The sequence below is a fragment of the Porites lutea genome, chromosome 3, assembly GCF_958299795.1.
Source record: "Porites lutea chromosome 3, jaPorLute2.1, whole genome shotgun sequence".
In the NCBI taxonomy this organism is placed as follows: domain Eukaryota; kingdom Metazoa; phylum Cnidaria; class Anthozoa; order Scleractinia; family Poritidae; genus Porites; species Porites lutea.
Window position 1 is genome coordinate 49579876 of NC_133203.1, and position 13475 is coordinate 49593350.

The 13475-nt window shown below is 41.9% G+C and overlaps 1 protein-coding gene across 2 annotated transcripts in view; it reads right to left on the reverse strand.

Moving 5' to 3' along the window:
• Positions 1-222: 222 nt before the first annotated feature.
• Positions 223-13475, reverse strand: part of LOC140931346 (probable ATP-dependent RNA helicase DDX46) — a 35848-nt gene continuing 22595 nt past the window's right edge. For both annotated transcript variants that reach the window (XM_073381144.1, XM_073381143.1), the window contains exons 22-40: positions 13367-13417; positions 12448-12514; positions 11596-11691; positions 11337-11401; positions 10631-10734; positions 9214-9276; positions 9076-9097; positions 8574-8651; positions 8357-8402; positions 7466-7527; positions 6810-6869; positions 6079-6187; positions 5217-5281; positions 4094-4159; positions 3157-3330; positions 2457-2526; positions 2053-2103; positions 1770-1843; positions 223-1006 (exon numbers count right to left, since the gene is read on the reverse strand). In XM_073381144.1, the coding sequence (XP_073237245.1) occupies positions 959-1006; positions 1770-1843; positions 2053-2103; positions 2457-2526; positions 3157-3330; positions 4094-4159; positions 5217-5281; positions 6079-6187; positions 6810-6869; positions 7466-7527; positions 8357-8402; positions 8574-8651; positions 9076-9097; positions 9214-9276; positions 10631-10734; positions 11337-11401; positions 11596-11691; positions 12448-12514; positions 13367-13417 (1371 nt within the window). In that variant the 3' untranslated portion in view covers positions 223-958. The remainder of the gene's footprint in view (positions 1007-1769; positions 1844-2052; positions 2104-2456; positions 2527-3156; positions 3331-4093; positions 4160-5216; positions 5282-6078; positions 6188-6809; positions 6870-7465; positions 7528-8356; positions 8403-8573; positions 8652-9075; positions 9098-9213; positions 9277-10630; positions 10735-11336; positions 11402-11595; positions 11692-12447; positions 12515-13366; positions 13418-13475) is intronic.

A 13475-nucleotide genomic window follows, 5' to 3' on the forward strand; every position in this document is an offset into this window, starting at 1 on the left:
TCTAAACAGAGTCCCAGTCCACTACGTCGCACCTTTTTGCTCGGACGCCCTCGTTTCACCGCCCAACCTTTATCCACCCTTAATCAGGGCGCCTGCACGCGTGCGTGCCTGCGAGATCGCGCTTGGTTATTATTATTTTCAGCCAGATACAAATTCTAATCATTTACAGTCATGCAATAGATTGAAAACACGTCACACTGATCAAAAACAACAAGAAAGGTATTTTGTGTTAGATGTTAAACTTTATTTCGTTATTTGATAACAGGAAAAAGATAACTGCAATAGCTAACAGAAACACTGCAGGTTCCAGAGAAGGGTGCCAACAAACGCTCAAAATAATTATGTTTAAAGTAATAAGAACTCTCATGAATGTGTAGGGTATCGAAGTACTCAGTACTGTTAACAAAGTTGACCCTGTACCACGGACACCAAAGGAACAGAGCTTAGTAAATGACATAAGTCCGTAACAGAGGTGCCGCTCAGTACAGGTTTCGACTGCATGCATAGCTATCCCGATTTAAAAGCAAGCGAAATCGCCTAGGAGCTTTTCACTTGTCAGCTAAGTAGTTTAACAGTAATTATACCTTATAAAATAATTTCAATAAAAACGTGTTTGCTTATGTTATAATCTTAAAAACACATTAGTGCTAATACAGCAGACCAAAGCTAGTACAGAAAATCGACATATCTCGTTTAGTTCCCTGAGATGTGAGATGCACCTTCTCTCGCTTACAAGGAAACTGCGGAGGAAAGAGAAGAGAGGCAAGGCGGTATCTATCCTTCTCGCTCCCCCAACTCCCAACGTAGATCAAAGCGCAGAATGCAGGCGACTTTGTTTTCCCTTGAAGGAATACAAAAAGAGAAAGAAGCGGGTGCTGTTATTGAAGACCGCGTTAGAAGAAGATCAGGGGCGCCATCAGATCACACTGAGATCACGACAGAAGACCATAAGATACTTTCAAAGCACTTTGTATCTACCAGTAGACTGAGGTCCACGGAACGAACCCTAGTGAAAAGAAACAATAAAATGTTCATGTTAATGTACCGCTTTTGGGTAAGTTTTGTACGAGCCACGAAGGTACTTAGTATCCTGTGCTCTAAGCTCAAACAAACCACGCGTACCCCTGGGAGGGGTGGACTGAGAGTAGTAGCTCTTTGCTAAAGCATTCCAAGGATGTTGCTCGTAGAGAAGCACTTGACTTTTCCGCTGAATGGAAGGACTAAGTGAAAATATTTTGTCTTGCAAAACTTAAAATGCTTGGGACAGAGGCTTTGCTTAAGCTGGCCAATAGAACATCGATACAACGTACTCTAGCCTACTCAAGAAGCTCCAACTTAGCTTGGATGAGAAGGTGGGCACGCGAGAACGCGATAGTCGCGCGAGGAAGGAGGGAAGAGAATTACTACCCATCGCGTTCTTGCGTGTCGGAATTCCCCCTTTACCATGCCGTTTCGAAGCAAGCTAACTCTTATAGCTTTGAAAGTTCTTTCATGGTTAGTATTCGCTTGAATCAACTGTTAAGGGAAAGCTGCTCTTTCAGATTAAGACTGATGGATCGATGTTACCCAACTTATAGGACAAACTCATTTGCTCGGTTTCATGCAAGACACGCGTGGGGGCCCGACAAACGCGCGAAAGACACGAGCGACGCAAGGGCAAGTGTGAAGGAAGGATCCATACGGACACCTAAACTGACTGTTCACAGTTCTGTTTTTCTCTGTAAAAAGAGAAAGAAAAGTCGAGGGCTAAACAATGGATATCTACTTACAAGTCTTATCATTTCTTCCTTAACGACTCGCTTTACTTCAAGTTTAGCTAAATGGATCGACCGTTCAGAAGGACCTGTAAACAAATAACAGAGACTTGTGAGATTAAACCTGCTATATCCTTTACTCCAGTTAGCGAGAGCTATGCTTCCTTCGATACTTTCCCACGTGTCTTTGATTGGTGCAACACTAGTGGTATTCTAGAAGTTTTGACACGTTAAGAAAGTCGTTGCTTGATTGATTTGATTTGATTCACTGATTCCAGTAAAGGAGTCATACGTTTACCTTCGATGTATAAATAAATTTTTCTCTCGCCTTCCGCCTTGGGTTCTTTGCCTAGAGTGAAAAAGAAAGGAAAAAGAATCATCAGATATACAGCTCAAAATATTTCAAATACTTTCAACAATCTCTGTGATTGCACATACTTTCACGGAACAAATCACGCAGTAACATGCATATCAATGGTGGACAGCTTTTTTTACCGAAGACAATTTTCAGGCGCTCTTTTAAGCGTTTTTAGATTTTCGCCAGCTGGTGGTTGCCAATAATTGAACAAAATTGCGAGGGTCGCGAGGGTCCATTGTTGCTGCTAGAGTCAAATCTCGAGGGCAAAAAGCAACCAATTAGCGGAGAAGAAATAACATTGCAGAGCCAATGTTAACTAAGGAAAAAAACTGATTTATTTATACCTGGTGGAAAGAATGTGCCACGAACTGTAATGGCAGCTTCAGAGACTTCGGTGATGTTCATGATGGTTTCCTGCAGGGATTCACAGAAAAATAAATACAATAATCAGTGGCCAATCCAGACCTTCAGATAAGGGGGGAGGGGGGGGGACGGTCATCCAGACCCTGAGATAGGGGGGGCAGTCTCCAAAAAAATTTTTTCCGCCCTTTCGGCTTCATTTTAATCGAAAATTAAGGAGGGGGGGAGGGGCCCCCCGGCCCCTCCACTGGATCCACCACTGATAATAATGAATAATAAAGCCTGAGAAAACAGCCGACATTTCGCGACGCCACCAACGATTTCCCCGCGAAATGACGTCTGAAGAACGGGTGCAGAAATTCCATACTAATGACGTGTCACTGCCCAGATCTGGGTGGTGCTTCTGATTGGATGAAGCAAATTTGTCTCGCGGCACCACAGAATCAGCGGTAAAATCCACTCAAAAGCAAAATCAGAATCAGATTAGCAATGAAAGCGATACAAAGGAGGGCGTGAAGGCAGTGTAGTCATATTAATACTAGCTTTATAGTCTCAGCCGCCATACTTCCCTGAAGTCATAAACTGACAACCAGAAATTTTCGTTTTAGCGACGGGATTTTTCCCTCCGGTCGCCAGTTGAAGCCTGAAGGAAAAAGTTAAATTCGAGCCCAAGTTAACATGTACCTTTGATGTGACTTTCCAGCGTGCAGTCTGAGGGAAGTCGTTTATTTCCACTTCATCTTCGTACCGTTGTTCTTCTTCTTTTGGTTTTTCGTCCTGTTTCGTTTCCTCCACTGGAGCCTCATACCCAATCTTCCCATGAATCTTTTCGGCCAGCTGTTTGGCTAGACCCAGGCCCTAAGGAAAAAATGCCGGCCACGACATAAAAAATAAAAGGTTAACGGACATAAGTCATGCTTAAGATTAGGGTCTCTAATTAATAACAGGGTGCCGTGAAAAATGGTCGCTAAATCAGACCAAGGTGAGTCTCTGTAACTTCCGTTCCGGTTGCATTTTAACATCAGATGCGGAAGTAGACTGTTCACGGTCCCCTATTTTCCCATAAGTTCATAGAAAAAGGGCGCTACACGCGGTCATCTTCACCCAGTCTATAAAGCCCAACGCCCGCCCCCTCGGTACTTTTGAAACCAATTACAAAATGACTGCTATAAAATGGTGAGGGCTCGAGTTCGATGATCTTACGAAAAAATAGGGGACTTTGAACAGTGTAATGCGGGAAGATAGGTGCGTAAGACTCGAATAAGAAGGGTTTGTAAAGCGCGCAATTTGTAACTCCTGGTCTAATTCATCCGATTAACAAGCAACAGAGACAATAAAAAGTAAAATGAAAGAAATTTCTCTTGCACTACAACCTGGTAAACTTATCTTTAGAAGTTTTCAGTATCCGATCACGCCACCATATTAAACAATAACAACGGCATAACAGCATGCAAGTGACAAACACAAAACAAAAGAAAATGAAGTTTTGCCAGCTTAGTAAATCTCTTTTGGCAACATAAACTCCTCTGAACAAGTTCTTATGGTTTTTAATTGCGCACTGTGGTAAAGCTGCAGCCGCTGACAAAACAGTTTGTACAACTGAAATAAGTGTTTTGCTTACAGTAAGAGCGGTGACGGTTCCTCCTTTGATGATCTGGCTTGCAGCCTGCTGAGTCGGGTCCATATTCTACAATAACAACCGAATAATAAATATGTTATTTAGCTCACACCTGCGCAGTTCAGATAAGTTCAACTGTTTTAACATTTCAACTTGGCTGTGTACAGTAGGCCCCTTCAAACTTCGAACTTCCTATCTGCCGAATTTAATACTAATGAGGTAAATATGTTGTTCTCAAATATTTGCATGAGCCATTGAAAGATACTTCATCTACATTATTTGTGACTGTTTGACAATGGTATCTGCTCATGTTTTCCGCAATCTTTATTATATTTGGCATGATCCCACTGCTTTAACAGAAAGGGACTGGGGATTAGTGAGCGACAAAAACAGGGCCCAGTTGTTCGAAGGCCGATTAGCGCTAACCCGGGGTTAAATTTTAACCCGGGTTTCTTTTCAGTTCTTTTGTTCAAAATCATTTTCCCGGATTATTTTCTCTCTTCTTTTTAGCGCATCCAATCATCAAATTTTAGGCAAAAAGAATACAACTGAATTTGCTTCTCAAGCTTTCATATACGAAATAAAATTTCGCACTAACCCTGGGTCAACTTAAACCCTGCTTCGAACAACCCGGCCCAGGACACTATGTCGTCGTTGTTTTCATGTAATACATACCTCAGACCCGATACCCTGACAACAAAAATTGTAATTACCGTTAATGATCCAATAGACGCCCACTCTCAAATAAACGCCTCTTGTCTAATAAACGCCCCCTTAAGCCATTCAGTGTGTATTAGATGCCCCTCTCCAATAAACGCCCCCTGTCTAATGGACGCCCTCAAAGACAGTCACTCCAAAACACTAGAAATTATCAAACGGGGACAAAACCATTCAATTTATTAAGTTTCTTGTTTTATTAACAAACGTTTGCGCATTGCATCTTGTTCAACGTCAAGTTCAAGGTAAGGATTCTGACATCAAAAGCTGAGGTTTAAAAATCAAATTGATCTAAAACGCCTCCTATCTATTAAACGCCCCCTCTTGGGCTCCCAAAATTACCAAGACGCCCAGGGCGTCTATTAGATCATTATTTTACAGTTCTTAAAATGTATCCAAAAGCACTCACGTTTGTTCCAGCAATTATCTTCTGGTTGATTTTAGCCGCTATACTTGTAGCCAGGTTGAGCTTAGCTGAAAGTCCAACAAAAAGAGATATTGAGTTCTCTTTCCTTGTCCCAAGGCCTCATTGTTCCGCGCGGACAATTAGCCAAGGGTCACGTGGTCCAAGCAAAGATGACCGCGAAAGCTGGGGAAACGTCTTAGAGGGGCTAGACACAGAGATAACCATGACAACAAAAAATGGTAAAAAGTGTACGCACACCACTCTACTTCTCGTGATTTCATGTTATTTTCACCACCCGACCGACTAAAATAAGAATAGGGAGCTTAGGCAACAACGGCGACGACGCCTACGAAAAAAGTTACTTAAAAAGTGAATTCACGCTGTTTCAAACATTATCGAGCTCAATTCGTCTATTGTTGACATATTCTCCTGGAGTTGAATTCTAAAAGACTATAACGAAGTTGAAGGAAAAGATAAAGAAAGTCGTTATTTTGCGTTCACGTCCTCCATGCACGAAACGTGAAAACAGGCAGTTGCACGTCGAAGTCGTGCAGTGACGGCAAAGGAAACAATTGCTGTTTTAAAGTTCTCGTTGCCATGCCCGTTGCCGTTGCTTGAGCTCCCTATTAGAGCGTTTATCACGTACGTGGCCAGCATATATTCAAATTAATCGCGACAAAAGTAATCGTTTACATAAGAAAAGAGTTCAATTCCCACAGGACACCAACATAGCCGCCGTTTTACTATTTTGGGACTCCAACATGGCGGACGTGATCTTCTGTGAAAATTCCTTGTAAATGGGTTAAAGGGTCGGGGGGGGGGGGGGGGAGGGGACGTTTTGAAATAATGTCTGACTTTATCTCACCCTGTTGTTCGCCTTTGATTTGTTCACCGCCGCTCGTTGCTGCTGTTGGCGCTTCTTTCTTTATGTGTGGCTTTCCTTTGCTAAACACAGCATCCAACTGCTTGTCAATCTAAATCAGTACAAACAAAATTCGAAAAAGGGCTCAGTCGCACCTTCATTAAACGAATTTACTGAAATACTAGACTCGCCTAAAAGACGAGCTCAAAGTTTCCCCGAGCGCGAAGCGCGAGCAGGAGATTTTTTTATGTTTTATGCAGCAAAAGCGAGCGAGAGAGCGGGAGTTCGGAAAAACAAGCATCAGTTAATAATGCCTTCTTCAGACTCTACAGTTTAAATTCATTAGATGTTTCTTTATTAGAGAGGATGACAGGCCCTCGCGGATTTCTGCCTTGGTCTTGAAATTTTGCAACCGTTACTGGGCTCATCGAGCAACGCTAAGCAAATGACAGCTGTTAGGGAGCCTGCTAGTGTACTGACGGCTATTCACGATTTTCAAACTAAAGTTAATCCTTCAACTCCCAGAAGTGATCCGCATGTAAGTTCTCCTCGTAACATCAATGCATTGTCCAATAGATAGGTGATGAGAAAAGGCAAATGTATGAGCTGAAGGCTGTTATCTTCATATAACCTCAAATTCTCTTAAATAACGTACAAAGAAATGTATGGCATAAAAGCAGCCAGAAAGGAGAATTACTAATCAGAACTTGGCAGTAAAAGGGTTAAAATAGTACCTCTTCCACAGCTTTCTCTTCAGCTTCTGCTTCATCGTCCGAATCTTGGAGACCAAGAGCCTGGAAATAAGTAATTAGGCACCTTAACAACCCTCCAAGTTAAAGTTTCTGCTTGGTCGCCATTTGGCGACCAATTCTTTTGGTTTAAAGAGACTTTTGTACAAATCAAGTCGCCAGGTTCAAAATTTTGCACGCTATGGCGACTAAAATAGTCGCAACTTGGAGGGTTGCCTAAGCAACGACGACGACGACCGCAGTGAAAACGTCGCTAAAAGAATGAATTTGCGTTCTTTCAAACTTAATCGCGTCTATTTGGAGCCGCTCAATATGTCAAATGCAGGCGACTTTTCCTGGAGTTAAATTCTTAAGGATTTTATTCAACTTCAAAAAGAGGAAGGAAAATTTGTCGTCGTATGTCCACGTCCTCCATACATCGTCAAATTAGGAGGTTTCAAGTCGTAGTCGTGCACTGGACGTCAAAGAAATGTACTAAAAAGCGTGATGTACATGCAGAGCTGTTGTTTTGATCATTAAATCTATTGTTTTTTGAAGTTGTCGTCGTCGTCGTCATAGTTCCGTAAGCTCCCTATTGAATAAATAAATTTTCAGTCGCACAAGATTTCAGGGCATATGTTTGGGTCATTTAATAAACTCACCCATTTCTGGATCTTTTTCGCTTCGCTCACTTTCGCTTTCTCTTCGTCGTTAAATTTGTAACCTGCAGAACAAAAAAATGTAGGTGTAATAAGGTGCTAATACTGAGTGATTTTAGCATCAAATCATTAGTAATATTTAGTTTGTAATTCTTAATATTGATGCGTTATCAAGGCACCCGATCACTCTAAAAATGACAAATGTTGACTATAATTTGCTTGACTAATTGAAGTTAAGCTAATTTTTAGTCACTAACGCGACAGGATTAGCTCAGTCGGTAGAGCGCTTGACTGCTATACGGGGGGTCGCGGCCTCGATCCCCTGGAACCGGACCAATACCCAGACCTTCATATACTAGACCTTCTAGACTGCGAGCAGTCTCTCTTTTTCTTCCGGTTTAGTAAGGGGAGTGCACGCGCGCACCGGCGAAGCCGCGAGACGTGCGAAATCACCATCAGTCACGCGCGTGGCAATTTGCGTGCCTCGCGTTTTGCTCGACGGACTACAGAAAAAAGAGAGACTGCTCGTAGTCTATAGACCTTCGCGTGGCTCGGATGAGTAGGTAAAATGGCGGCCCCGTCTCCAGTAGGAGACGTCAAACTAGTGTCCTCAATTGGTACTTTGGTGATAAATACATTGACACTCAAATAAAATGCATTTCTTTTCTTTAGACCGCATCAGCCATTGCGAGAACTTAACATAAGGTTTGCATTGCTTTGTTTACGACACTTCTTTCCCGAAACATAATTTCCTCTCCGCATGCATGCGGCCAGCACTCGCCGAACAAGCAACACAACAGATGCACTCGTTAGTCGTAATTTTTTGCTCTTGTCCACACAAAGTATTGACTAACTTTAAGACTTAGCGTAATATCAAAACAGGATCGGGCCTACCTTTGTTGCCGGTGAATCCACTGTTTTGGATGACGGTCTTTCCTTCCTAAAATAGTATTCAGATTAATCAGTGCTATGAAATGATGACAACACATTATATTTTTATCAATGGTCAGCCTATCAACTCCTCAATTGAACCGCACAAAAAAGGTTATTAGAGGGGAGGGGGGGGGGGGTGGGGAGAGAGAGATGAAAGATGAAATCAAAGTCAGTTTACCGCTTTTCTCTCTTCTGTATAATCCTGCCATACTTTTCGAAGTTCATCGGGAACCACAGCAGCCGAAGATTCTAACGCCTGCAAAACGTACAGCAGAAAGAATTATTAATAAACGAAGATTACAACAAGTGAGGGCATGTGGGGGGGCGTGTGGCCGAACGGTTAACACCTCCAAATTCGGATCTGAAGGTCCACGTTTCAAGTCTCGCCCATCGCGTTGTTTCCTTAGACAAGAAACTTTACTCCACTTTGTCTCTCTTCACCCAGGTGTAAATGGATACTGGCGACATACTGCTGGGGGGTAACCCTGCGATGGACTAGCATCCTGTCCAGGGGGGAGAAGCAATACTCCTAGGCATGCTTCATGCTACAGAAACCAGGATAAGCTCCGGCCGTTTGGGCCTTCGGCTTGTGTGCACCTTTGCCTTTTACCTTTTTACAATAAATTCCGCGTGGTAGAAATACTTTGGTCTAATGTTGTAGATATGAAACTCAATCTTACCTTAATAATATCACCTGCATGCCTGCCAAGAAAGAACAAAACAAAAAGAAATGAACGAAGAAAAATTGACATTTTCAACAAGTTGGAACTCTGATAACATTAAAAAGTCAATCAAGGTAGCTGCACACACAATCTCACCTTCCTTGCTCGGAGGTGATGAACGTAAACGAGGTTCCTTTTCTTCCTGCTCGGCCAGTTCGCCTGATAAACAAACAAACAACAAAAAGTTTGGCCCTCTCCATAATCAGTTTAGTTCAACGAAAAGATGCGACAGCTTAACGCGGAATGTTATCAAAAGAAGGAAAGGGGAACGGTCAACGAGCACGGCGAATGGAAAAATTTTAAACCCTTTTCCTTTCAATGAGTCTATACCGGCATTCCCCATTTTCTGTTTTGGGCCCATTTTACATTTTCCGTTCTCCATCCTCGTTCATCTCGTTTTAATAACATCCTATCTTAAGATGATGTTACACGGAACGATTCGCAACGACGATTTTTAGCGCAACACAACGTCGTAACATTGTTGCGACATTGTTTCGAAAGGTTACAACATTGTTTCAGCATTGTAACGCTGTGTTACGCTAAAAATCGTCTCGTCTAACATCACCTTTAAACGAGTGCGACGACAGTAAAATAAATAGACAAATTGCATTTGTAATAAGTAAATAAATTTCCTGTAAGTGACTGGACAGAAGATACCCACGCCGACAATTTAACCCAAATGTTTCCCTCGACAGCGCGTGTCTTCATTGGCTATTTCCAAGTCTCATGGCATAAAACAGTGAAACTGTTCCCATTACTGTTTTTAACAATATACCGCTACTGGCCAATATTGGCCAATGTTGGCCGCTACTTTGATTTCATACTGGATCTTTGCTTTCCACTGTGCTATATATAACCGTTCCCAGATATCATGACCCCGAGAGATTCCGGAATTGACAGGGAGGATTTTGCAAACGCGATGTCGGACAGCAATGCGTGGAATAAGATCATTGTTCGAAGCATCCCGACCGAAAGGACCGAGTGATGATGGGGATGATTTAACCTCCACGGACGAGTCATCAAGCGTTTTTCTTTACACCGGTACCAACCTTTGGAATTTTTTATCTACTGAAGATCAAGCCGTTGTCGAGTTTTCGTCAAAATATCAAGAATTCTATGATTGATGGTTATAATACTGTTATTAATTCCTAAAGTTTTATGATTATGTTATCTTTAACTACTATTTAATTAATGAAGTAATACTTTTTATCTAAAATAACTATTTTGTCACTATATTCCTTCTACTCGTAAAGTTGTTTTGGGTCACCTACTCGGTTAGTTCGAATTCTACGAACTATTCAGGCGTCCCAAACTCTGCACAATGAACCTAACATTGCAAAAAAATATTTTCCTCTTTCACAATCTTTTATTTTTATATTTAAAATCACTGATTTGTATTAATTACTATTCTGTGTGAATCTAAAGAAAAATTGACTTGACTTGACTTGTTAATTCTTGCTGCCACACCACCCAGCTCCACCCTGGACACAGGATTACAGCGAGCATTACTCACCCACATCTATGCACATAATCTTCATAGTGATTCGGACAATCATAGTTGATCACCAAGATCAGCTGCTTCACATCTAAACCTCTGGCAGCAACAGACGTTGCAATCTAAAAAATAAGAATAAAATAAAACGCTGTCAACGCTTCCCACAGCTTTGGACTGAACAGACCTAAAGATATGAGTTACTCTAACTTGTTCATAATATTCTTTCATTTTTCATGAAGGGCGCACATCTCTGGTGTTTCGTTTTTCACAGGTGCGTGCGTCTTTCGTGTTCTCTGTTTCTTTAAGGTCTCCCTGCGAGGCTCATTGATGTTAAGCCCCGTGCAAACGGACACAACATTGTTGGGATTTTATACGTTGCGTCCGTTTGCACACCCTGTTGCATGTTGTTGGTAGTTGCTGCGCAAAGTTTCAAACCAGTCAAACGTTTAGCCACGTGCAAACGAACGCAACAACTCCCAGCTTTGTTGGGCCAACAATGTTGGGAGTTGTAGAGTCCGTTGGCAGTTAGCTTTAACTAGAAAAGACCCAAGGCTTCGTAACTCTTCAAAATGACAAAAAAGCTAAGAAAGATGATTTTTCAGTCTGTGAGACAGGCAGCTTGGAAGAAACAATCCGAGCACTCCCAATAAGAGTCGAACCCATAGCCTTCTGGTTTCTAATCCAGACGCTCTACCACTAAAGCTGTTTGTCGTGATTCTCTTACCATTAAATTAGTGACGCCATTCTTGAAGTCAGCTATTGTGCTATCCCGATCAAACTGGTCCATACCTGCAAGGAATATATACAAACAGCAAATTTGAGAGGGAGAGGCAAACATTTCGGTCATCAACAACTACCTTCTGTAAAACAATAGAAAAAGTTCCACAGGAAAGAAGTACTCAGAAGTATTCATTTCAGTGGTCACAGACTTGAGAGTTAAAACCACCTTGCACTGAGAAAAGTACATTACCTCCAGTACTTACCTCCATGGAGAGACAAGCACGGATAAGATCGTTTCAGTAGGTCTTTGAACAACATGTCAGCTTTTTCTTGCTTTTCCACGAACACCAAGACGCTACCTATTTTGATAGGGTTAGAGTCGCGTCACATAGAAATATAACGTTTCGTTGGCGGAAGATCAACTAGTACGGGTGTAAGAAAGGGCGATCGGGGAGAATAAGCCTGTTTTCCCGCCACTGGCATTGTCTGCAACAAGGTAAATTATTTCCCGCGCTTAGCATCGGTTGTTCCTTTTGGCGCTCTTCGTCAATATTTGGAGGGAAGATTTTGCGTTGTCCAAAGCAGAACGTTGCCGGATTCTTTCGAGATGGAAGGCAATACAGTTCCAACTGCAAAGGGTTACAAAGTTAAAAAACATACTAGTGGGTAAGGTTGGGGGGGGGGGGTGGGGGGGTGGTCAGCAGAATATTTAACGCATCATATGCGTTTGGGGGTCGGGACCATTTGAAAACATGATTGGCATCGCTTGGAGACCACTGAGTGTTCCATGGTATTCTACATACAAGGGAAGGACCAATAAAAGCGGGTGGGGAGTTTCCGCTTCGTATGTAAGAATCTTTTGGTTCGCCATGTGCATATTTTCTTAGTTAGTATGCATTTTTGGTGCTGCTCCTTCTGGTTGTATGATTTTTTTTCACGTGAATTTTTCTATTATGGACATTTTTTTATTCTCTCCATCCCCCACCACCCTTCACTTTCTTATTGATTCTTCCCCAATTTACAGTGTTCGTTATGTTAACTGTCGCAGCTGAGTTTTAGATCTTACTCAAGCTTGCGGGCAACTGCCTTAAGACAGCTCCGAGTCCAGTATTTACCTTCTTCTTGATAAATACCAAGCAACTCAAGCAGTTTCAAAAACTTGTCATCCTCCTCAATAACAACCTGGGAAAATATAAGGGACCAAAACTGTTAGATTACTACCGCATTGTCTCCTTTTAATTTTGAAAATATCAACCTCTAAGTGGGTTTTATCCTCAGATGGGAAAGTAAAAAAGACCTCGTGCCAGACTTCCTATTTGCGTTTTCGCAATTCTAAAGCGAAATATCACCCAACTGAATTTTGAACTAAATTGTTAACATTTCCTTCACAATCACGAGGACTCACTTAAAACAACTAGTTCGGCATAAAATCTACTCACCAATCCACCATTGCACTTTAAAATAAACTTTTTTCCTAACAAAAACGAATCGGAAGTTCTGTGTCCATACTAGCGTTTTTGGATCGTTTCCAACCGTCCACGCTAAGGGATCGAAAACGTGTGAACGATGCTACGTCTCTTCCCGCGACTTTAAAGCTTTTAAACATGTCATGCTTTAAGGTGATGTTACACGGGAAATTCGCAACTAGGAGTTTTTGCCCAGCACAACGTAGCAATGTTGGAACAATGTTGCAACAATGTGGAAATGATGTGTTGCGTTAAAAATCGTCGTTGCAAATCGTCCCGTGTAACATAAACGGGACGATTCGCGACGACGATTTTTTGCGCAACACAGCGCAGAAATGTTGGAACAATGTTGCAAACATTCGAAACAATTTTGCAACAATGTTGAAATGATGAGTTGCGTTAAAAATCGTCGTTGCAAATCGTCCCGTGTAACATCATCTTTAAGCCTCCTTTCTTTCCCGTCCACACTAAAACAGTAGACCTCGACTCCCAAAATAAGAAAACTTTCGTCTACGTGCGTTTAAGTTTGGTCACAAGGACAAAATGCAAAAAAAAATGAAATGCATACCACATTTTGTGTAACATCTGAACAGACGATACTTCGACCACCGACTTGTATCTGAAACACAACAGAAAAAGCACATCGTTAACATCAGCATTGAATGGGAGTATGGCAA